Below are 23496 nucleotides of genomic sequence, written 5' to 3'. Positions count from 1 at the left end.
GTCCCCAATCAGAGGCAGCTGTTCCCTATTGCCTCTGATTGGGAATCCTATTTAAGTTTCCCTGTGTGGTCCTTAGTTGTCTGTCATTGTTTGAGTGAGTGTGGTGTTTTGCTGCGCCTCAGTTTGTACCTGTCCTTTCTTTGTTTTTCTTTGTGTGCTGAAAGAAGCATTGAAGCATGTTAGCTCTGCGCCTCGCGTCCTGCCTACACACAACCGTGACAACCTGCTTCTAAAGTTAGGGGGACATGCCCTCCCAACCCACCTCCCTGCCCCCCCGGTCCTATGCTGTTGATTGTGTTCCAGTAAATTACATGGGTATAATAATATTTTGTGAAGAACTTTCCTTGATATCGACACAGTGACTGACCATGAGATTCCTTTCATGTCTTACACTGAAGAAAATGGAAAGATACAAACTTTGCAAAGGCAAGAGACAGAGGAGAGACATGGAAAAAGAAATAGAGATGTAAGATGATGCAGGAGTGAGAAATAGCAGATATTGTCAAGGAAGATTGGCAAGGAAACTGAAGGCACCGCTAGGTTTAGCCAACACAATGATCGAGTTTGGTAGGAACTGCTTCTTTATAGACTATAGACAAGGGCTTTATAGACAAACTGTTGTTCACGGCATTTAGGCATTTTGATGGTGTTAATATTTGTATAGATCAGATATGAATTACATTAATATTACAACTAATAATGGTAATATACTAATATTGCTGTAGTAATAGTAATTGTACTACCTCACATATGTAATAAAATGTGTTTGTAATTAAAACAAATTCAGGCATGGGTGTCCAGAGAGGAAATACAGAAAGGGCAGTTGCCAAAGAGGCTCTTCTTTCTTTATTATTTATTAATCTCTCAACTGTTATTACTTTTCCATTTTTGTCTTGAGAGTTTTATGTATTAATTCAAGTGAGCAAAGAGCAAAAGCAATTTTCTGGGTTTGAATTTAACCATGAAGTCATAAAGGCTTTAAACCATTAAATGTGTTTCATCAAGAGGTCATGCATTCAAGTTACTTACTTTGAAACTGATTATAATACTCTGCTTTTGCTTTTAAAAAACAGAGTATTGGGGGGGGGGGGGGGGTGCAATGCTGTGACTCATGACCTCTGTAATTCTGGAGTGCTAGATACGTCCTCGAATTTAGATGGAGCTTCGGATTTCTGGAGAAAAGTGGTTATCCGCACTATAGGGTTTTGTACCTTCCTCCTTTGAACTACTGAGGTAAAGCTCTAAATAAAACTCGAAATAACTCATATGCAGATTACAAACTATGTAATTAAACATATAGCTCACTCTGTGAAATTCAGATGACGAAACTAAAAAACAAACTCCGCTACAAACATCCCTTTAAAAACGCCCCAAAATGTTGCGTCTGTCTGGGTAAACAAGGCACACCTGTAAAAGAGACCGTTTTCAGTGGGTTTAAAAGGTAACAAAAGAAAAACTGTTTTATGCCATAGAGATACAGTGCCCTTGAGAATATTGGACATATTTTGGTAAAGCAAAAAAACTATGAAGGAATGTCATTGTTGTTTATCTGCTTGATCTTACACTCCAAATATGACGGTACATATTCTTAAGAAGAGGTAAAATTCAAGTAAAAATAAAAGATTCTCAAAGATTCAATGATTATTGGTACCAGTGCATTTAATACTTTGTGCCCCCTTTTCTTGACTGATAAAAAATCAGTCATCTTAACATTTTGATAAGGTGGGGGAAGTCGTTTTCTTTTAAATTAAGAACCAATTATTACAGCAATAACCTGCGTTATATGTTGGTGGGGGGGGGAGCAGTTAGAGTAAACTTAGAACCAGCAACCTTTTGGATACCAGTCCAATGCCCTAACCACTAGGCCACGCTTTACATTTCCAATTGTTACCTGGGATTGCTGAGGTTACGACAGGGTGGTCTGCAGCCTCCCCAGTACTATCAGCTATTTGTCAGTTTGTAGTTCTGGAGACTTGGTGACCCCAAGATTTAACCAACGTCTGCAGTTCCTCAAATGAATAACTTATATCATGTTTTCCTCTCAAGCTATATCACTGTGTGGGGCAAAAAACACTTCAGTTATCTTCCAGGTACGTTTATTAAAGTTTCATTCAATTGAAACATGTTGCCCTAATAGTGTCTATGTTATGACGGTCAACAACCATTCACCTCCTTTCATTTGTGTGTTCTTTAATGTTCTCTAAAAGATTGGTTTGGCTTGTGTGTCACCTGATATTTATATCTCTGTGAAACAGGAAGTCATGTATCACCACTTTGGAGTTCTTAATATCTTAGATGACAAAATATATCTATCAATGGAAGGATGCTTTCTTTTAGAATTGCCACCTAAGAACCCCCTCAGGGGTGCATATTACAATTTTTTTAAAGTGTGTAATGGAAGTTATTCTGTAAGGTGTCAATAACATGTTTTATTGAGGGATTTTGTGGTCTGTGTGAAGTCATCAGAATATTGCAAACCTTATTCCGTGTGATGATGAGTCTGTTCTAAGCTGGAGGTCCTGGTGGTAGTGGCTTGAGCTTTATGAAGAGAAACACCCAACAGTCAGCTCTGATATCATTTCTCTTCAACCTGAAACAACCTTACCTTCCTTTGAAAAGGTGATTGACCTTCCCTGTCAGCTTGAGTTCTTATGTCTACCCATGCTACAGCTGGCTTTTCTCATTTCCCTACACTCCTTTCTCTTTCATTCTCTCTCCTTCTCTCCGTTTCTCTCTCTAACACACGCACACAAAAATACGCACACATCATTTAATCTCTTACTTCTGCTTTCCTCTCTGAGTTCATTGTTATCTTTTGACTTTGTGTATCTCTCAGTCCCTCTCAATCCTTTTTACTTTCTCTTGCACTTCCCTACCTCCCTCTCTCCTCCCCCACTTTCTCCCCCACATTCTCCCCCACGCTCTTTTCCAATCATACCTCTGCCGCTGATTTCTTCTCTTGTCTCCCTAAGCTCCTTCTTTCGTTTCCTTTTCTTCCATCTCCACCAGTGCAGTGATACCCATCACTCTTTCTCTCTCGCTCACATTTTGTCGATCTCTTTCTTTCTCCCTCACTCTCTTTCTCATCATTTCATCTTTCTCCTCTACCTCCTCTCAAGCTTTTAATGTCTGAGATGTATTCATCTTGACACAAAAGCTTGCCTGGAATGATAAATAATGTATTACCTCTTTCTTTTTTGAAGGGTAAATACAAAGAGGCGGTTAAGGAAAAGTTCCCATATTTTTACCCTCGTGATCTGATTTCCATATATGAGTCTATACGTCTGCTTGCCCCGCACTCCTGTGACCCTCTCATCTTTCTTCGTGTCATCTGCCTTGGAACTTATGGCCAGATGTATTTTAAATAGACAGTTGTTAATCTACAGGTCCATGTCATGTCCAGCTAACCTGCCATAGGACTATGTTATACATCTCCATATAACAAAAGTACTTGATCTCAGGTCAGTAAGGCCTTTGACAAACCAAATCCATTTCTCATTGTGAAGCTAGATATGACAATGAGTGAAAAAGAGTTGGGATGATAGCACAGTTTAACTGGAAATCAGGTTTGGAGAACTGTATATAAACCTGTTTCTTTGTTGCAAACGTAGTTTAGCAGGTTAAGGTGCAGGGAAATGTTTGTTATTCCAATGCCAGCTCCATTAGTAAGCATGTCCATTCAAAAACACTGAAGAAAATCTAGAAGGAAGAAGTACTAAACAGAGGGTAATATTTTCCAGTTTACATTCTGACCAACTGAACTAAAATAAACCCACCAACAATAAAAATTATAAATAATTAATGCATATTTGGGGCTACAGTAGCACTAGGATGATCACGTTTGTGTCCGTCTTATCAGAATGACCACGTTTGTGTCCATCGTATCAGAATGACCACATTTGTTTACGGGGTTTAAGGTTGACCACGTTTGTGTCCGTCTTATCAGGTTGACCACGTTTGTGTCCATCGTATCAGGATGAACACGTTTGTCTTATCAGGATAACCACGTTTGTGTCCGGGTTTTCAGGATGACCACGGTTGTGTCCGTCTTATCAGAATGACCACGTTTGTGTCCGTCTTATCAGAATGACCACGTTTGTGTCCGTCTTATCAGAATGACCACGTTTGTGTCCGTCTTATCAGAATGACCACGTTTGTGTCTGGGGTTTCAGGTTGACCACATTTGTGTCCGGGGTTTCAGGTTGACCACGTTTGTGTCTGTCTTATCAGGATGACCACGTTTGTGTCCATCGTATCAGAATGACCACATTTGTTTCCGGGGTTTAAGGTTGACCACGTTTGTGTCCGTCTTATCAGGTTGACCACGTTTGTGTCCATCGTATCAGGATGAACACGTTTGTCTTATCAGGATAACCACGTTTGTGTCCGGGTTTTCAGGATGACCACGGTTGTGTCCGTTGTTTAAAGATGACCACGTCTATGTCAGTCTTATCAGAATGACCACGTTTGTTTCCGTCTTATCAGGATGAGCACGTTTGTGTCCAGGGTTTCAGGTTAACGACTTTTGTGTCCGTCTTATCAGGTTGACCACATTTGTGTCTTTCTTATCAGGATGACCACGTTTGTGTCCGTCTTATCAGGATGACCACGTTTGTGTCAATCTTATCAGGATGACCACATTTGTGTCAATCTTATCAGGATGACCACGTTTGTGTCCGTCTTATCAGGATGACCACGTTTGTGTCCGGGTTTTCAGGTTGACCACGTTTGTGTCTGGGGTTTCAGGTTGACCACGTTTGTGTCTTTCTTATCAGGATGACCATGTTTGTGTCCGGGGTTTCAGGTTGACCACTATTGTGTCCATCTTATCAGGTTGACCACGTTTGTGTCCATCGTATCAGGATGACCACGTTTGTGTCCATCGTATCAGGTTGACCATGTTTGTGTCCATTGTATCAGGTTGACCACGTTTGTGTCCATCGTATCAGGATGACCATGTTTGTGTCCATCGTATCAGGTTGACCACGATTGTGTCCGTTGTTTCAAGATGACCACGTCTATGTCAGTCTTATCAGGATGACCACGTTTGTGTCCAGTGTATTTTTGAGGGCTGATGTCAGCAATAGGATCTCCAAGCATGTGGTCCAGCCCACTCCAGACATGTTGGGGGACAGTTTGAGTGGAGATGGCACGACGCCAACACAGCTAGCGGGGTCTTAGCACTGCTCTGCTGTAGTCTAGCCCTGCTTCCCTATATTTAGCCCTGCCAGATGATTGGGTTTCCTGTTCAGTAATAGCTAGGTCTCCTGTGGGAAATGTGTCTGCTTCTCTCTGTTTCTGACACCCGCTGGCTAGCAACTTTCTGTTATCTAGCTCCTCTATGCTGCCTCCGGAAATGGGTCACGTTATGTATCCAGGGCAGACAGCCAACACCAACACACCTCATCAAGCTACTGATGAATCAATGACCCATGTCCAAGCTAGAGTTGATTCTGTATGAGGATAGCACATCCCCCACAGGAGGTCTGAGTGAATTAATGAATGCATTACGCGAAAACCCCCCAACATATTTCTATCACAACATATGTTCTGTCACCCACCAAAATAGCCACATTGTCCAGAACACACTACATGTCAAAACTCGACTTCTGCAACGTGTGAGTAGGTATTAAGGGGTCTAGACTCTAGAATTTGGAATTAATTATGCACTTCGTAATGCATTTTCATAATAAAGTCTAAGCCACATTCATGCAACAGGTCCTAAACCTGTCACAAACACTAGTTAATGTCCTTAGGCCAGGAATGTTCCTCTGAGTGTCCATTTTGTGTTCTGACTTCTCTGGTGATGAAGACATCCTGAAACAAATATTCTGAGCTGGAGCTGGAAGTCATTTTGCCAAAACACACTTGCAAACATGACTGAGTCTCACATTGTGTGTGTGTGTGTGTGGGTGACTACAAACATACAGTTAATAGAAAACAGAACCATGCATAGCTTTAGTGTGCAAGATAACAGATTTGAACTACAACCCCGTTTCCAAAACAGTTGGGATGTAAAAACAGAATGCAATGATATCAAATCATTTATCCCTCTATTTAATTGACAATAGTACAAAGACAACATATCAAATGTTGAAACTGAGACATTTTATTTGAATTTGGAAAATACATGCCTATTTTTATTTGATGCCAGAAACACGTTTCAAAAAAGTTGGAACAGAGGCATGTTTACCACAATGTTGTGTCACCTGTCTTTTTAACAATACTCTGTAAGTGTTTGGGAACTGAGGACACCAACTGCTGCAGTTTTGAAAGTGAAATGTTTTCCCATTCTTGCTAGATAGAGGATTTCAGGTGCTCAACAGTTCAGGGTCTCCTTTGTCATATTTTTCATTTCATAATGCGCCAAATGTTTTCAATGGGTCACAGGTCTGGACTTAGGGCAGGCCTCTTTTACTACAGAGCCATACATACATGTAGAATGTGGTTAAGCATTGTCTTGTTGAAATAAGGAAGGTCTTACCAGAAAAAGACGTTGTTTGGATGGGAGCATATGTTGCTTCAAAAACCTGTATATATTGTTCAGTATTAATGGTGCCTTCACAGATGTGCAAGACATCCATGCCATATTCACTAATTCACCCTCATACCATCACGGATGTTGGCTTTTGAACTGTGCACTCATAAGAAGCCGGATGGTCCCTCTCTTCTTTAGACTGGATGGCGCGGAGTCCATGCTTCCCAAATATAATAAAAAAAATGATTTGTCAGACCAGAGTAGTTTTCCACTTCGCCTCAGTCCATCTTAAATGAGCTCAGGCCCTGAGAAGGCGGCGGCAGTTCTGGATCTTGTTTTTGTATGGTTTCTTCTTTGCATGGTAGAGTTTTAACTTGCATTTATGGATACAGCAACGTACTGTGTTCACAGACAATGGTTTTCGGAAGTGCTACTGAGCCCATGCAATGATGTCCACTACAGAATTGTATCTGTTTTTAATGCAGTGCCACCTGAGGGCCTGAAGATCACGGTCATCCAATATTGGTTTTCCGCCTTGTCCATTGCATACAGAGATTTATCCAAATTCTCTGAATCTTTTAATGATTTTATATACCATACCTGATGAGATCCCCAAATCTTTGCAATTTTACATTTAGAAAGTTATTCGTAAATTGTTCCACTATTTGCCCGCACAGTCTTTCACCCAGCGGTGAACCCTTTCTCATCTTCACTGGAATTATATTTTAATACCCAATCATGTTACTGACCTGTTGCCAATTGACCTAATTAATGTGTGACATTCCACCAGGTTTAGTTTCCTTGCATTACACATATTTTCCAGCCCTTTGTTGCCCCTGTCCCAACTTTTTGTGGGCATATATTTTTCAAGAAAGAATAAAATGTCTTAGTTTCAATGTTTGATATGTTGTCTTCACACTATTCTCTTTTGAATGCAGGGTTTTAATAATTTGCACATCATTCAGTTTTTTGTTACATTTTATACAGCTTCACAACCTTTTGGAAACTGAGTTGTAGGAGAAAGTACTGTTAGCAAATATAGAAATCAAGATCTGTCTTTCACTCCTTTTTCATGTTCATGCCAATAAAGGCCAGACATTTATTAGTAATTTTTACTGAAGTAAAACAGACTATTTACCCTGGTGACATCAAAATGAAATGACACAACTTCCCAGAATCAGCATGGCTCTTTTCCTGGCGGTCTGCACTTCTCCTCCCGAGCTTCATCAATCCATCCAGTAATTGCTCATGCAGCCATGTACATTATAAACACCCACACAGACATCTCCCGAGTTCGAAGAGACAATGTAGAGGAAAGCTACCCCTCAGTTATCATATTACCAGTCTTTATCCACAGTGCCTCCACGTTCTTTCTTTAAATATCATATTACCCAGTCATGTGACTGATGTGCATTTGCCATTGCTAATGATCGGTTTTGCAGAGCTGTATCCTCTGGTTTGGTAGCTGGTGATGTGGTAGACTGACGAACAGTCATCTGTACCAGCGCTGATACGCTTAACTCAAACCACTCATCTTCTTATCCATTAACCACCCCTCTCCCACCACATGCACACACACACACACGCACGTTCTCTGTTGAAACATTTCAGTCTTTTAATAGGTTTTCTTGCCGATTGAGATACATTAAGCTCATGCTAGTACGGGAGCTGAAGCCACAGTGTAGACATATAATATAGAATGAATAAAATATCACCTTGTCCCAATCCACACAGGGCCTTTCAGATAATCACGTTGGTGTTACTGGACTCTACTGGACTCTGTGTTTCAGTTTGAGAGCGTTGATCCTCTCAGTCCGATCAACAAGCTACTACTTCAGACAGCCTTGCATGGAGATCTACTGTTGAGCACTGTCCCCTGGAGAAGACATGTTCCTCTTCTCTATGATCATTCACTGTTGACTCTTTAGCTGAGGCTCTTGTCCAGAGGGAATAGTACATGCATTCAAATAAGCCATCTGAAACCACCAGATTATAGAAGACATAATGTTCTGTGTGCCTTGTTGCCAGTGGGTGTTCTATTTGGGTCACTGTTAGGAGGTCTTGAGACATTTCTGTCTTCCTTGTCATCTTTGTTTTTCTCCATCTCCTTCACACTGACTCCACCACCTCCTGTCTCAGAGGACACTCTGGGAGAACTGCAGTTTTATCCCAAATGGCACCCTGTTGTCTTTATAGTGTACTAAAGTTTGGAAAACAAGAACTTATTTGGGACTCCAATCCTTTCCGGGACCAGAAGAGGTTCTGGTCAGGTCACAAGATATCCTACATGGAAGCCACTGATCCTCCTTAAGGACCAGTGCGATTTTATTGTACTTGAATCAGTGTGGTTTTACCCGATGCCATGATGTTTAAAAGGAATGGCTGTCTTGTCTGCACGGGATTAATTAAGGATTCTTAGTGGATTCATCTACTATCAATAAAGTGTTAATTAGATGTCTCATGTTTCTGGTAGGATGATTGATCCTTTATCAAGGAACAATATATTTTAGTTGCGCTAATAATAGTACTTTTCATCAGCCTATTGCATTCATCTGTGTGGCCTGTGTCTGCTGGTGTACTAGACTCTCCCAACCCTTTCACAGACTGTTTAAAGCGCTTGGCTATGTGTGAGACGGAAGGTCAAGGACGGTCTGATGTGGCCTGCCTCAGGCTGCTCCTGTCTGTACCCAAGTGGTGTTTATTTAAAGAGCTCCTATACCCTTCCCTTCTACCACCGAGCCCACGCGCACACACACGCACACGCGCACACACTCACACTCAACAGGGATTTTATCCTCTTTATCCAACAACCTATAGACCCAAGTGGACATGTGCAAACACACACACAGAGTAACACACTTTTCCCGGGAACCTACCGGCGGTGTGTCCAGACTTCCGTGCTCCTGGATTAATTAATCTCCTTTCCGTCTGGATCCCAGAGCGTGTTCTGGAGGAGCCGGGTCCTGGCCACTCCTGTCTGTTGGCTGCCTGCTGGGCACAGAGATGGCAGCACTCACCTATTCATCAACACCACTATGGGGTGAGAAACTGGCAAAAATAGAGTGAGCAGGAAGAAGTGAAGGAGAAAGAGAGGTGGAAGAAAGCATGTGTTTGGGGGGAGGGGGGATTGTTTTTCTCTCTAGGGACATGATTAAAAACGGAGGTCTTCTCTGGTGACAGACATCCTGAAAGTGTCCTGTAATGTAATTTATGGATTGCTGAAGTGTTCACTGGGAGAAGTGGGAGGGGTTAAGGCAGGGGTGGGCATTGGGAGAAGAGAGAGGGGTTAAGGCAGGAGTTGGCAAAACAAATCCGATCCACAAGCCCTCCCCCCAATTCCAACCCACGCTTAAAAATCGAACACAAGATCGAAAGTATGCAGAAATTATTGCAGACATATAAATGTTTTAATAACGTGCCTTTTCAGACCCAAAATAGATAATGGATGAAAAATAGTTACATTACAAAGCAATGTGCAATATTGACCAACCTGTGTTAAGGCATTTATGAGGGTAGTAAAGGAGAATGTAGGATGAGGCCAGGTTAAAGAAGTGTTCTACAGAAGACTCTGAGAAGAGAAATGGTTCAGGGTTTTTAGGTGGTTAGTGCAGAACACAGTAAGGTGAGGCAAGGTTGAAGGTTTATGTATGTATGTGTGGCACTATGGGTGGAGGATGGGTGGAGGATGGGTGGAAGATGGGTGGAGGATGGGTGGAGGATGGGTGGAAGATGGGTGGAGGATGGGTGGAGGATGGGTGGAGGATGGGTGGAAGATGGGTGGAGGATGGGTGGAGGATGGGTGGAGGATGGGTGGAAGATGGGTGGAGGATGGGTGGAGGATGGGTGGAGGATGGGTGGAAGATGGGTGGAGGATGGGTGGAGGATGGGTGGAGGATGGGTGGAGGATGGGTGGAGGATGGCGGTAGGACTTTTAACGGAAAAACACGAAAGCTCTCCACATTTACATTATTAACTCACCATGGGGCTCTTCCATTTTTTCCCCCTTCAAACATCACATTCATTTCCATTTCACTTGGGAAGCAGTTTCAGAAAAGATAGATTACAGTATCATAGTGTATGCTAGAAAGGGTGACGAGAGCAGGAAGCTGAGGCCCTAACGCTACTGGGAGTTGAGCTACACTAATTACTGGACGAGAAGAAAAGTAAAGAAGGAGCTAGAGATAAAGAGAGAGGCAAACCGGCTTGGTCTCAGCCTTTGATCAGCACAAGCACCTGCCGAGGTCAGAATCCATGTTGTCACATGACTTGCAGACTGACGACAACTTTAACAAGGGACCGAGGCCAGAAAAGACAAGCTGGGAAGTCTCTGTCTCTCCTCTGGCAGGATAAAGGGATGATGGGGATGAGAGATCGAGGAGAATGGGGGATGATGTGTGCATTCCACCACAGAGCGAGTGTGGGCGTTGTTCTTTCATCTTCTTACCCGTTCGCACACAGACAGGGAGAGGAGTGACAGAGATGAGTTTTCAGTCCTCACAGTTCATGTGCTCAGGATGTTTATGCTCTCTGCACCACAGAGAGGTGTACCGAAGAGCAGGAAAAAGAGCTAGCAATCTAACTTTGGCCAATTCCAACTTTGGATAAGTGTTGACATATTGATGGTTCACCTCTATGGCATCTAATCTTTCAGTACTAACCGGCCCTGGAGCAGGTTTACTCCACTTCATTGTGAACATTGTCAGAGCTGCAAGTTAAGGACCAATCTAATCAGAATAATTGCCTCTTACATTGATTGCGTGATATAAGGCCCTAATTTGGAATATTTTTGAGGACATTGATTGATTAAATATTTAATTCATCAAATGTTATTTATTCTTAAAAAAGATTATATTCATATACCTATTAAACAACACAAGAAATTACAAGAAACTTAATTTGCAATTAAATGTTATATTATTCATTTATCTATTGGAGACGGGGCATTTGTTCTTGTTCATTGATTAGTAAACCCAAGACCCAATTTCCCAACATAGGCTGAAATTTACAGACTCATTTTAGTCCATTTTTATTAATGCCAAAGTATCACCATTCTCTTAATAAAGGTCTAAAAGAGAGCTGACGTAGAGCTGAAGTAGTTCTAAAGTAGAGTTAAAGTAGTTCTAGGGTAGAGCTGCCAGTGTCTTCAAGCAGGACACTGTCAGCTCTGAAATATACTCTATGATTATCCATGAGCCATATCAACTAGAGTGATGCTGGGTGTAAATCATAATGTCCCATCTGTATGTGTTATCATAACATCTCCAATATGTATCAAATGTCTCACTGGCAGCTTTCCAGATTGTTATGTCTACCTCTCCATCAACACTCTCCCTCTCTCTTCTTCGCTCTTCCAACTCTCCCTCTCTCTCTGTTCTATTTTTTCACTCACCTTCTCTCCTTCACTCTCCCCCCTGCTCTCTGTCATTCATGTCCTATCTGGCTGTTTCCCTCACTCCATATCTCACACACTGGGCTCCCATCTGTTTCAAGAACTTCAAAAACATCTCCTATCCCCATGTTGCTCTCCTTTAAAACTTGGGCTCATTGCCCTTTTATCTGCCTATAAAGCCCCACTTCAAAAATAAAAAAGAAACTATTTCATGATCACTTCCTTACTTCATTAAACTGCTATGCTAATATATATTTATTGAATGGATAGCCGAACAGTCATTTATTTTTTACCTCAAGCCCAGTTGAATCGGGCTCTTCCGTAGACGAGATGTGAAAAGAAGATGGTTATTATGAAGAAGGGCAGCCAAAACAGTGTGACTGTGGAGAGGAGTGAAGACGAAGGGCAGAGAAGGGTGTGGGTTCCAATCCACGGGACCTCCTCAATGAGTCTCCATCTGGGATTTTGATGTGCTTCATGTGGAGTGGGTGTCACTTACACTTCCCTAGTTTGGATCAGGAACTCTTTCACCACTCTCTGCTATCTCTCCATCTCTCTCTCTCCATCTCTTTCTCTCCATATCTCTCTCATTAGAAGTATTGTAGGGCCTCTAGGTTACCATCTCTCTCTTCTTGAATAAATATTTCAATTTTATATTTTTTTCATAAATTAACATGTGGCTATCACTGTCCTCTTCCATTTTCAATGCTACAAACAGTAATTTTTGTTATAATCTGTAAAATGTTACATTTAATTACGAAAACACTGGAGACAGGTAGCCTATCTTATAGCAATACTTTAAAAAAGTATTTGAGGGATCACAACTAGGTAGCTAGTAATAAGATTGTTCTCTCTCATTCTCTCCATGATAATTTGTTTTTGTCTCAAACGGGGGGAAATAATCTCAGTTGATTGCATGATTGTACATCCAGCTGATGCTCGAAGACAATATGCAACGGTGGATAAGAAATGTTCATGACCTGATGCTGTCAGACATTTCAAACTTTGCCAGCATGTTCCTTAGAAATCTCCTGTTAGTTGCATGCAGTTTTACAATGTTATGTCATTTATTTTGGGATTTATGATCATTTCAAACTATAAGTTGTATGTCGAAACTGTGTTTTCTCTAAATTAGGTTTCATGTTTGGTGTAGAATGTGTTATTATACACAATGTAAAGTGTGAATGAAAGTTCCCTTTTCAGTTTTTTTGTCCGATAATCATCTTTGAGACCTCTCTAAATTCTAACCCTAACTCTATTTCACAAAATGATCTAAAACAATATCTTAACTCTATTTTTCCAGCTGTATATTGATAGATGATTTTAGAAAATGCTATGACATAGCATGAGAAGTGTAAATGTGAACAACATAATTTTAATGTTCTCAGATAATCATACCTTTACAACCCAATAGGGCCTCTAGGAGACCTCTCTTAACCCACACCATAAATGTCCCTAAATGCACAAAGCAGACAATGCAGCAAAAACAACAATAGGTAATATTTCCAAACTGGTAACCTATTTACTAGACACTTGTATCTACAAGATATTACAGTATGAGTCAATATTACTGTGGAATTTTGATGTTATTGATCCTGCAAAAAACCCTTGAAATTGTTCAATTCATTCATATTGAACAACCCCTGACCTCTGTGAAAAACATGAAAGCTTAACAGTTGAGACTGGTGCTTTGGATATGTCAACAGTGGGCTATGTCTGAAGAAATGGGTAAAGAGGCTAAGCTAAAACGTCATTAAATAGTTATCAAAATGTATATATAATGTTCACTAGCTGAGACCACACTAAACATGCATCCATACCAAAATAACAATAGGTAACAGTTTGGAACTTTTAAATTGTCAACTACACAGTTGTATCTATAGGCCTTAGATAAAGATACAGGCAAGTTACTTCAGCAACTCCTTCAAAACTAGTTTCTAGGTGACATATTCTAAGCAATAGTCTCAACTCCCAATCTTTCATATTTTACACAGGGGTCAGGGGTCGTTCCATAAGGATGAATTGAATCCTTTGCGGGTTAATTTTCAGGATCAATAAATAAAGAATTCCACAGTAGAATTGTCTGATCTGGTTCCAACCTACAGAAAATAGTGTGGGGTTGCTAGATTTAATCCTCCCAAAATGTTACCTATAGTTATTTTGGTATGGTTGCATGTTTAGTGCAGTCACAGTCAAAATTGTATGGTGATTTTGAAAATAATTGTATAGCTTTTTGGCCATATCTTGGCCTTAGATAAAGATACAGGCAAGCTACTTCAGCAACTCCTTCAAAACTAGTTTCCAGGTGACTTATTCTAAGCAATAGTCTCAACTCCCAAGCTTTCATATTTTACACAGGGGTCATGGGTCGTTCCATAAGGATGAATTGAGTGCTTGGCGGGATATTTTTCAGGATCTATAACTAAAGAATTCCTCTGTAATATTCCAACCTATAGATATTAGTGTGATGTTGATGGATTTCATACTCCCATATAACGAATTTGTAGATTTGTTACATTATCCTGGGTATTGAACAGGTTAAAGGTAAGCTACTTTTGCCATTACTTCCAAATGTTGCCAATGGTTTTTGCAGCATTGCCTGTTTTTTCTAGTCAGGGTTATTTATGGTAATGGCCCTATTGGAATGATAAGACATGGTTCTAACAGCAATGAAGGTATGTTTTCGTCCTCTCCACTTCAAATACCATCTCATAGAATGTTCTAAAATATGTATTAACATGTGAATTAGGGTGAGGTTAATAGAGTCAATGAGGTTTTGTTTAATTGTATTACAGATTTTTTGTTTGAATGGTTTGTAGTTTACAGGGCATCATTACAAATAGACAGGATAGATATGTAATCTTACAAAGAAATGTTTTTGGTCATATGTGTATTTTTTCATATAAAGCTGTAATGAATGAGAAATATTTCTAAGTCCAGAGTGCAAAGAGGCTCTATAAATATTGAAGTAGCCGAGATGCCCTACCGAGTAGCCAAGATGCCCTACCGAGTAGCCAAGATGCCCTATAGGTAGCCAAGATGCTCTGTTGGTGGCCAAGATGCCCTGTTTCAGGTAGCCAAGATGCCGTTACAGATATCTCTCTCTCTTTCTCTCTCTCTCTCTCTCTCTCTCTCTCTCCATCTCTCTCTCTCATCACTGTGACAGAAATTACACTCATCCTAACCCCCACACATCATAACCCTGTAGAGTAATGAGAACTCTGACTGATGAATGGGAATCCATGTGTGTTTGTTTGTCTGTGTGTGTGTGTGTGTGTGTGGGTGTGTGTGCATGCTGCGTGTGTTTAAGTCTGTGGGTTAATCTGGTGTTTGTATGCGTGTGGAAGGTGAACAGGTGCTTTATGTTTCAAAGTATAACATTTGTCAGGTCTTTGGTTTGTGAGACTCCTAAATATGTCTGTGTCTGTGTGTGCGGGAGTGTTTGATTGGGGTGTCGCATCTCACATGTTCCCCCTTTGAGTTTTGGAGCGAGATGTTTTATGTGTCTCTCTCTACACTGGCATCGGTTAACTCCAGCTTGCCTTTGATTGCTGCTTCAAAGCCAGCCTGCCTGAGTGCCTTTCTCCACACGTTCTGGCACTTTCTCCACACGTTCTGGCACTTTCTGGCACTCTCTCTCCCATCTCATACTGCCCCATTCCTCCACCTCCCTGTGTCCTCAAACAGGGTACACTGTGCCCCTTAGAATGCTGGGAGACTGGGAGATGTATGCCTGGGAGACTGAGAAAGGGCAGGGCTCAACTTTGACCTCCGGAAAGGGCCACAGGGTTTGAGATCAATAGATAGTCGATAGTCCAAGATACAGTGGTGAGGAGGGCCAGCATCGCTCGCAGACTGCCTGGCATGCTGGGACTGCAGCCCAAACAGTGCTCTGTTCCCTTCAGAGAGCACAATTGACCTTGCTCTTTTGGGACACAGCCTCTCGGCTCTCCGTTCAGTCAGTGTGCTTGTGTGAGTTGAAAGGTGTACTTGCTGATGCTGTACTTTCGGACTCACACCTCTCTCCCTCTCCCTGTGGTCGTCCAACTGCTCGCACACGTTCATCATCCCGGCCAGCTTGTGTGTGTGTGTGTGTGTGTGTGTGCGCGTGTGTTTTTGGCTGGCCGACTGATGAGGTGTTGTCTAACAGATGGGGTAACCTAATTCCTGTCTCATCTCTCCCTTGCCCGTGTTCCTGCCTCTGTCTGTCCGCCCACCGGCTGGGCTGATGTGATGCTATCTGGGTCTTACCAGAATCCTCCCTGGCTCATTCCTGGAATCAGCCCCCCCCCCCACCAGCCTGTCTGTCGGAAACAGACTCAGATATACACCACCCCTGCACAAGAGTTCCTCAGGTGAAAACGGTAGTTCTCAGTTTACACAAATGACACCCTATTCCCTACATACAGGACTGTGTCTGCCCAGGCTCTTCCATGGTGCACTACTTTTCACTACATCCGGCCTGCTCAGCCCACTTCCTGGTGGTCTTCCATTCGGCAGGTTTACACTTCGACCCTGCCGTGACGTACCTGATTCAGATAGGTAAGGACTTGATGAGCTGCTGTTAGCATCAGGTGTGCTAAACCGGGTTGATCTTAAAACGTGCATCCTCTAACGCAGCCCTGGGTCCACCTCATCCGGATTAGTCAGCATGCCTCTGACTGTTCTCATCCATGATGCGTCCCAGTGATTCTAGATGGGAGGTTACAGTGCTCCGCTCCGATCCCATTCAGCCTGCAAAGGTTGAATCAGGCTTTAATAGTGCGCTGTGTTTGACAGGTGCTCTGATGGGAGCGACGTGCCGTTTCAGGCCCGTTCCAGGTACCCATCCCTCGCCGCCCATCTGTCTCCTTGTCCACCCGTAGAGGTGACACTTCATCCGGGAAATGGATTAGTCTCATTGGCTGGCTAATTTATTGATGGTTTTGTTCTCCCAGGGATAATGAGTGAATGGTCCTTCACTGATTGATGTGTTGACGGGCCGGAGGAGGGAGTCCGTCTACCCTCCTGCTCAACATGGAATCACAATCACCAGGATCATCTGACCTGCTAAGAGTCACATAGTCACACTGTTCTGTCCCAAATGACACCCTGTTTGCTGTGTAGGGCACTGGATCATCTGACCTGCTATGAGTCACATAGTCACACTGTTCTGTCCCAAATGACACCCTGTTTGCTGTGTAGGGCACTGCTTTTGAACAGAGACCTATTGGCCCTTAACAAAAGTAGTGTGCTACATGTTGCCACCGTGTTGATGGATAGAAGGAGTGTTGGAGGCTGATGCTCTCGAAATGGCTTGTGTGTTGAAACATTCAGTATGGGGGACTTGCCACTTAGGCACGGAAAACACAGGCAGCGTAGCCAATAGAGAAATCATCCAAGACAAATTACAATTATTTAAACATTTATGACAAGCATTTATAGTTGAATATTACCCGGAATGGGCAGTCTTACAGGGTCATTTTATGCTGTCATGTGACAAATAAGACGAGTACTGACAGTGTTGACAAGGGAGGGATCCCACCAGAGGTCAAAGGGCAAATGGCACAGGTCATGGTAGGCTGAGAAGTAACAGTGCAGAACCGGCTTGTCAAGGATGGATGTTGTTGAAGAGCTAAAACGTTCCGTGGAGGACAGAATAGGCTGAAAGAATAATCCAACGGTAAAACAATGATTAAAATCCCATTGATGTGACATTCCATCCAGTAACGTGGACGGTGTCACTCTTAGTTAATGTCCCAGGGAATGAGAGGACACATATGAGATGACCTAGGGCTCCACTGATCTGTCATTCACATCCGTCAATGAAAAAGCCCTTTTGGGATAGCAATCATGGCGTAACGGACATCCACTAATTATTACCAACTTCTTGATTCTTGTTCATAAGCAATCTTACACTACAGTATATACAGTGCCTTTGGAACGTATTCAGACACATTTTTTTGTGTGAAAGACATAATTAATTATTGATCTACACACAATAACATATTATGACAAAGCAAAAACATGTTTCTAGAAATGTGTGCAAATTTATTGAAAATGAAAAACTTAAATATCTCTTTTGCCATGACACATTAGCTGAGATGCATCCTGTGTTTTTTTGTATAACATAACATCCTTCGATAATCCATGAGATGTCTGTAGAACATGACTGGCTAATTCAATGGATTGGAAACGATTTAGAAATGAACACAACTGTCTATATAACGTCCCACACTTCCCAGTGCATGTCAGAGTAAAACCAAGTATATGAAACTCTCCATAGACCTCCGAGATAGAATTGTGTGGAGGCATAGGTCTGTGGAAGGTTACTAAACAATTGGCTAAAACATTGTAAGTTCCCAGGAGCACAGTGGGCTCCATCATTGTGAAATGAAAGAAGTTTGGAACCACCATGGGGCTTCCTACAGCTGGCTGTCTAGTCAAAGAAACTAACAGGGCAAGAATAGCCTTGGTCAGGGATTTGACCAAGAAACCAATGGCCGGTGATAAACATGCTGCGGGCATCAAATTCAAAATGTGCACGTATTTTTCCAAAAACAATAGAATTTTTCAATTTCAACAGTTGTTATGTTGTTTTTCCACAATTTTTTATTAAATATAAGGATAAGTGATTTGCACATCATTGCTTTCTGTTTTTGTTTGCATTTTCGCAGCATACCAACTTTGTTGGAAATCAATCAATCAATCAATCAAATGTATTTATAAAGCCCTTTTTACAACAGCAGTTGTCACAAAGTGCTTTACTGAGACACCCGGCCTTAAACCCCAAGGAGCAAACAACAGTAGTGTTGAATTTCAGTGGCCAAGAAAAACTCCCTAAAAAGGTTGAATTTTAGGAAGAAACCTAGAGAGGACTCAGGCTCAGAGGGGTGACCAGTCCTCTTCTGGCTGTGCCGGGTGAGATATTAAGAGTCCAGTTGGAATAATAAATAAATTTCTCTGGGCTAAATCCAGAGTCTATTTGATTTTAGACTAGGTCAAAAGTATGACCAGGTGGACAAGGACAGGGACAGCAACGGGCCCCCCAAACCAGGTAATCCGCAGGTGTGGACCAGGACCTCATCTCCTTCTAAAATGTAAAACTGGAGGAGACTGAGAAAAGTTAGTAGTGCATTCCTCATATCCCCCAGCACAATAATATAGCAGCGTAACACCTTGGAACTGAGACGGGGGGGTCTGGTGACACTGTGGCCCTACCCGGGGGAGGCCCCGGACAGGGCCCAACAGGCAGGAAATCAATCCACCCACATTTAAATAGGTTGTACTCTTTTGACACTCTCAATCTCTGACTAAAATACAAGATCACAGAGCTAGTTAATGCTTCAGACCCCTTTTTTTACTTCTGCGTTGGTTAGTTCTGCCTTCTCATATAAAGCACCTCATGTGTGGACCAGTATCCAATTGGAACTTAATTTGGATACCTTGGTGCCCATGTGTCAATTGAAAAAGCGTTAGAAAAGAAAGAAATGTAAAGTGTATGTATTTCATATTTAATTGTATTCTTGTATTCTTGTTCCCAGGGCACACCTAGGTCTCAATGTGTCTCTCTGGTTAAAGAAAAGTTAAAGAAAATAAAAAATAGTCTGCTGTATTCAGTATCATACTGTTGATTAATGCAGTCAGTAACTGATAACAGGGTACCACAGGCACATTAATATGGAGGCTATGGCCCGTACTGTATTAATTGACATCCCTGATTAATGACTTGATAGAGTGGAACTGAGATGGCTTTCCCACAGGATGATAAAGCATCCTCTAGCAACGCAACATTTTGCCGACTTATCCTGCATCCCAATTGGCATCCTATTGACTTTAAATTGCTACCAGGGCCCCGGTCAAAATGAATGCACTATAGAAGAGAAGAAAGGGAAGCATTTGGGAGGTGACCGTATATCTTATAGCTATGTTCAGTGACCGGCCTGTTACAACCTTTTGGATTCAGATCAGTAGTTGTGTGTCTGGTCCCTGGGCAGGCAGGTGGAGTCTGGAACCACATCCTCAAAGTAAATGTCAGGGAAGGAGGAAGGAGGAAGGAGGAAGGAGGAAGGAGGAAGGAGGAAGCGATAGGGCAGATCAGGGATGTGATACCTCGTTTGAGGATGTGCTGTTTATCTGCATATGGACGTTCTTCCATCATGCTACGATGACTCCCTTGAAATTTGCCAGCATTGTACAAATGGCATCCTATTCCCTGGGGATCCATTGGGAACACAAACCCTCTTCGTACATTAGTGGACACCCCCCCAGTTCGTCCTGATCTGACCTGTTAAGAGGGGAGAGCCGGGAGGACAGGGAGGAGCAGGGAGGAGCAGGTAGGGGCAGGCCAAGGAAATGGCTACACAAAGGATATTGCACCGAGCTCTGTGACCTATACTTCCAGTGTCCTTATTTCATTTCCAAGGAGCTGCTGCGTCCCTCAAAGCCATTATAAAGGAGCTGTCTCCAGCATGGTCGCTAAGCGATATGGCAGGTTGCCTCTGAATTACTCGGTTGGCCTTAGGCTTTTACAGAAATAGAGGCAGGAAGAGGAAGGATGACTTCAGGAAGATGGGTTGCCTAGCTAACTTTGATTGACAGTCCAATTCTAAGTCTGGAAGGTTCAGACACAGACACATTTTCACAGAATTTGACATTGTATCCCGTTTCTCTCTATCTAATTTTGTGTAATATTTGTGTAACAACATTGCTGTTAAGTGTGTGTGTGTGTGTGTATGTGTGTCCTCCAGCCTGCCTGATATTCAGCACATCTGTCTGTTCCAGTGATCACAGAGGGAAGTGCATCTCAGGCTCAGCAGGGCAATCGCTCCCTCCATTTGGTGATTGAACAGAATGCAGAGACAGAATGACCGATGTGTCTATCCGGGAGGTCACTGTCTGTCCGGGAGGTCACTGTCTGTCCGAGAGGTCACTGTCTGTCCGGGAGGTCACTGTCTGTCCGAGAGGTCACTGTCTGTCCGGGAGGTCACTGTCTATCTGGGAGGTTATCTGTCTGGGAGGTCACTGTCTGACCGGGAGGACACTGTCTATCTGGGAGGTTATCTGTCCGGAAGGTCACTGTCTGACCAGGAGGACACTGTCAGGGATGTAAGCCATTTGTTCCAGGTGGGATAAATAGGAAAATATTACTAAACTACAACAAATACATTTGACCATTAGTGGCTGGTGTTAACTAAGAGATTAACAGACCTCCTGTCCTTGGGAGTATCGTCAGGAAATGGCCCCCAATTTGCGGCATACGTAGTGCACTTGTTCTGACCAGAGTCCTATAGGCCATATGGGCCCCAGAAGTAGTGCACTATAAACGGAATAGTGTGCCGTTTGGAACACAGTCAGTGGCTCCCCGTCAGATTCCCTACAGTGCCGCTGTAGATCCCTAAAATCTTCCTTTTCTTGTTTCTTCCCTTGCCTGCTTCCTCTGGGCTGATGGGGAGTGTGTTGATAAGACTTAGTGCCTTGAAATGCCTCTGATTATTTGCCTGCCTGGCGTTGAACACCCCCCCCCCTCCTGGATGCTTTGTTCCTTTCTCTTACAGACATCTCCAAGGCAATGCAGGCCGCTGGCTCTAGGTTGGCGGCTCAAATCAGGATTAATGTGATGCTTTTAAGTGGCTAAGACTCTTGAAATGTGCTCTTTTGTAGTGTCAGAAAGGTCAAACCCCAAATCGTGGTTCTCATCTGATGTGGAGGCTTTGCATTTCTTAGTGTACAAGCCTACGCCTCAAGCAGATGATAACACAAAGGTGTGTTTCTGAAAGTGTGTGACTGTGTTTTGTGTGTGCGGAAGTTTCAAAGTTTTAAAGTTGCAGTAGTCACATACACATTATAGCAGATGTTGTTATGAGTGTAGCAAATGATGGTGTATTTGCCCCTAAACAATACAGATGGTTAAATAAAGAAAATAAGTGAAAACTAAGTACAAATTCAAAAGAGCAAATGCAATAAATGAATACAACATCAAATGAACAGGATACTGAATAAAACAAGATGGAAAGTGACATTGTACAACAATGGATGGGAATGTCTAAATGTGTGTGTGTGTGTGTGTGTGTGTGTGTTGGCTGAGTGTGTTGTGGTGAGCATGAGTGAAGAGAGACTGTTTGTGTTGCAGCATCCTGTCATACTGCATACTGCATAATGGTACTGTGCATCCTTGATGGTTTCATTTTGTATGTTTTGTATCTCTTTCCTGGTTACGATGCTACTGCACATTACAGTCTGCTAGATGCTAGCAGCCAGGGCATGATCTTGGAGGTCCAGTTCTGCAGGGCTGGGTTCAGCCCCACGTCTTCCGGCTTGGAGGACATTTCCACATAGATGTTCCTGAGGGTTTTGTCTGCATATGTTTGTTGTTTGAAAACAACATTTATTCATTTCTCTCTTCCCCACCTTTTCCAGAGGCTTTTGAGTTGGTGTTGCGTCACGGACGTAACTTCACCCTGCTGATGCTGAGGGCCGAGTTCTCAGGGCTGGGTCCTGGGTCCCAGGGGGCCGTGGGCCAGCTCTTCCTGGACGTGTCTCTCTACATCCTGGGCTCCGACTCCAGCGTGGATCAAATGGTCCAATCGTTCTTCACACGTCTCTTCCCCCTGGCCTACCGACGCCTGCTTGGGGGCGGGGCTGCGCCCGTGCCCGAGGACTGCCTGCGGGGTGTGTGGAGGGACTCCCTGGCGTTCGGCCCCTACCCTAAGCTCATGATGACTCGTTTGTCACGCTCCCTCCTGGCCACGCGGGTCTTCCTGCAGGCGCTGAACCTGGGCATTGAGGTGGTGAACACCACGGACCACCTGCGCCCGGGGAGGGACTGTGGTCGGGCCCTACTCAGGCTCTGGTACTGTCCACACTGCCAGGGCCTGCTGGGGCTCCCGGCTTGCAAAGGCTACTGCCAGACCGTGATGGCCGGGTGCCTGGGAGGCGTGGCGGAGGTGCAGCCCCACTGGAGAGGGTACGTGGAGGGGCTGGGGAAGCTGGCGGGGGCCATGAGGTGGGAACAGGACCTGGAGGCTGTGATGATGAGGTTACATGTGCTGGTCAGGCTGGCCCTCAGACACGCTGTCAACGCAAGGCCCCGCCTACATGCCCTGGTGAGTAACACACACACGCACACACACGCACACACACAGGCACCTCATACATTACACCTACAGTCAACTCGACACACACACTCAGCCATTTTAACAGTTAGTGAGTAACCCAAATAGAAAACCACAGGGGTCAAGGCCGTGGCCAGATGGTGAGGCTGGAAGGACATTAGATTAACAGTTTGGCAATGGATAGCCTGAATCTAGAAGTCAAGCGGACTGGCATTCACATCAAAGTGAGATATATTGTAAACTTTAACATTTCTAGTATCAGTCAAGTGAAGTGCCTGCCCTTACAAGCCATGGACTCTACTAGCATACAAGCAGTAAGAATCCAGTTTCAAAGCATAAATCCTCTTCTGCTCAGTGGTGACCCTCTGTGTAAGGTTTAAACTGCGATAAATCAGTCAAGTTGATTTCCGTGGGTACATCTGAAGTGAGGGAGAAGTGCTCATGAAATATTGAGGTATTTTCTGTGGAGGCTGCTTCTCTTCTGTATGTGGTAGATGTGGGATAGTGCTGAACTTTTCACTCTCACACCCAGCCTC

General features: G+C 43.1%; 1 protein-coding gene across 1 annotated transcript in view; it reads left to right on the top strand.

The window, feature by feature from the left end:
* The window catches only part of gpc3 (glypican 3), a 153323-nt gene that overhangs the window by 61202 nt on the left and 68625 nt on the right, over positions 1-23496 (top strand). The window contains exon 3 of the mRNA XM_010897797.3: positions 22266-22951. Within this exon, the coding sequence (XP_010896099.1) occupies positions 22266-22951 (686 nt within the window). The remainder of the gene's footprint in view (positions 1-22265; positions 22952-23496) is intronic.

Source organism: Esox lucius, chromosome 4, assembly GCF_011004845.1.
Source record: "Esox lucius isolate fEsoLuc1 chromosome 4, fEsoLuc1.pri, whole genome shotgun sequence".
Taxonomy (NCBI): domain Eukaryota; kingdom Metazoa; phylum Chordata; class Actinopteri; order Esociformes; family Esocidae; genus Esox; species Esox lucius.
The sequence above is the reverse complement of the archived record's forward strand: the minus strand, read 5'-3'. Positions and strand labels throughout refer to the sequence as shown.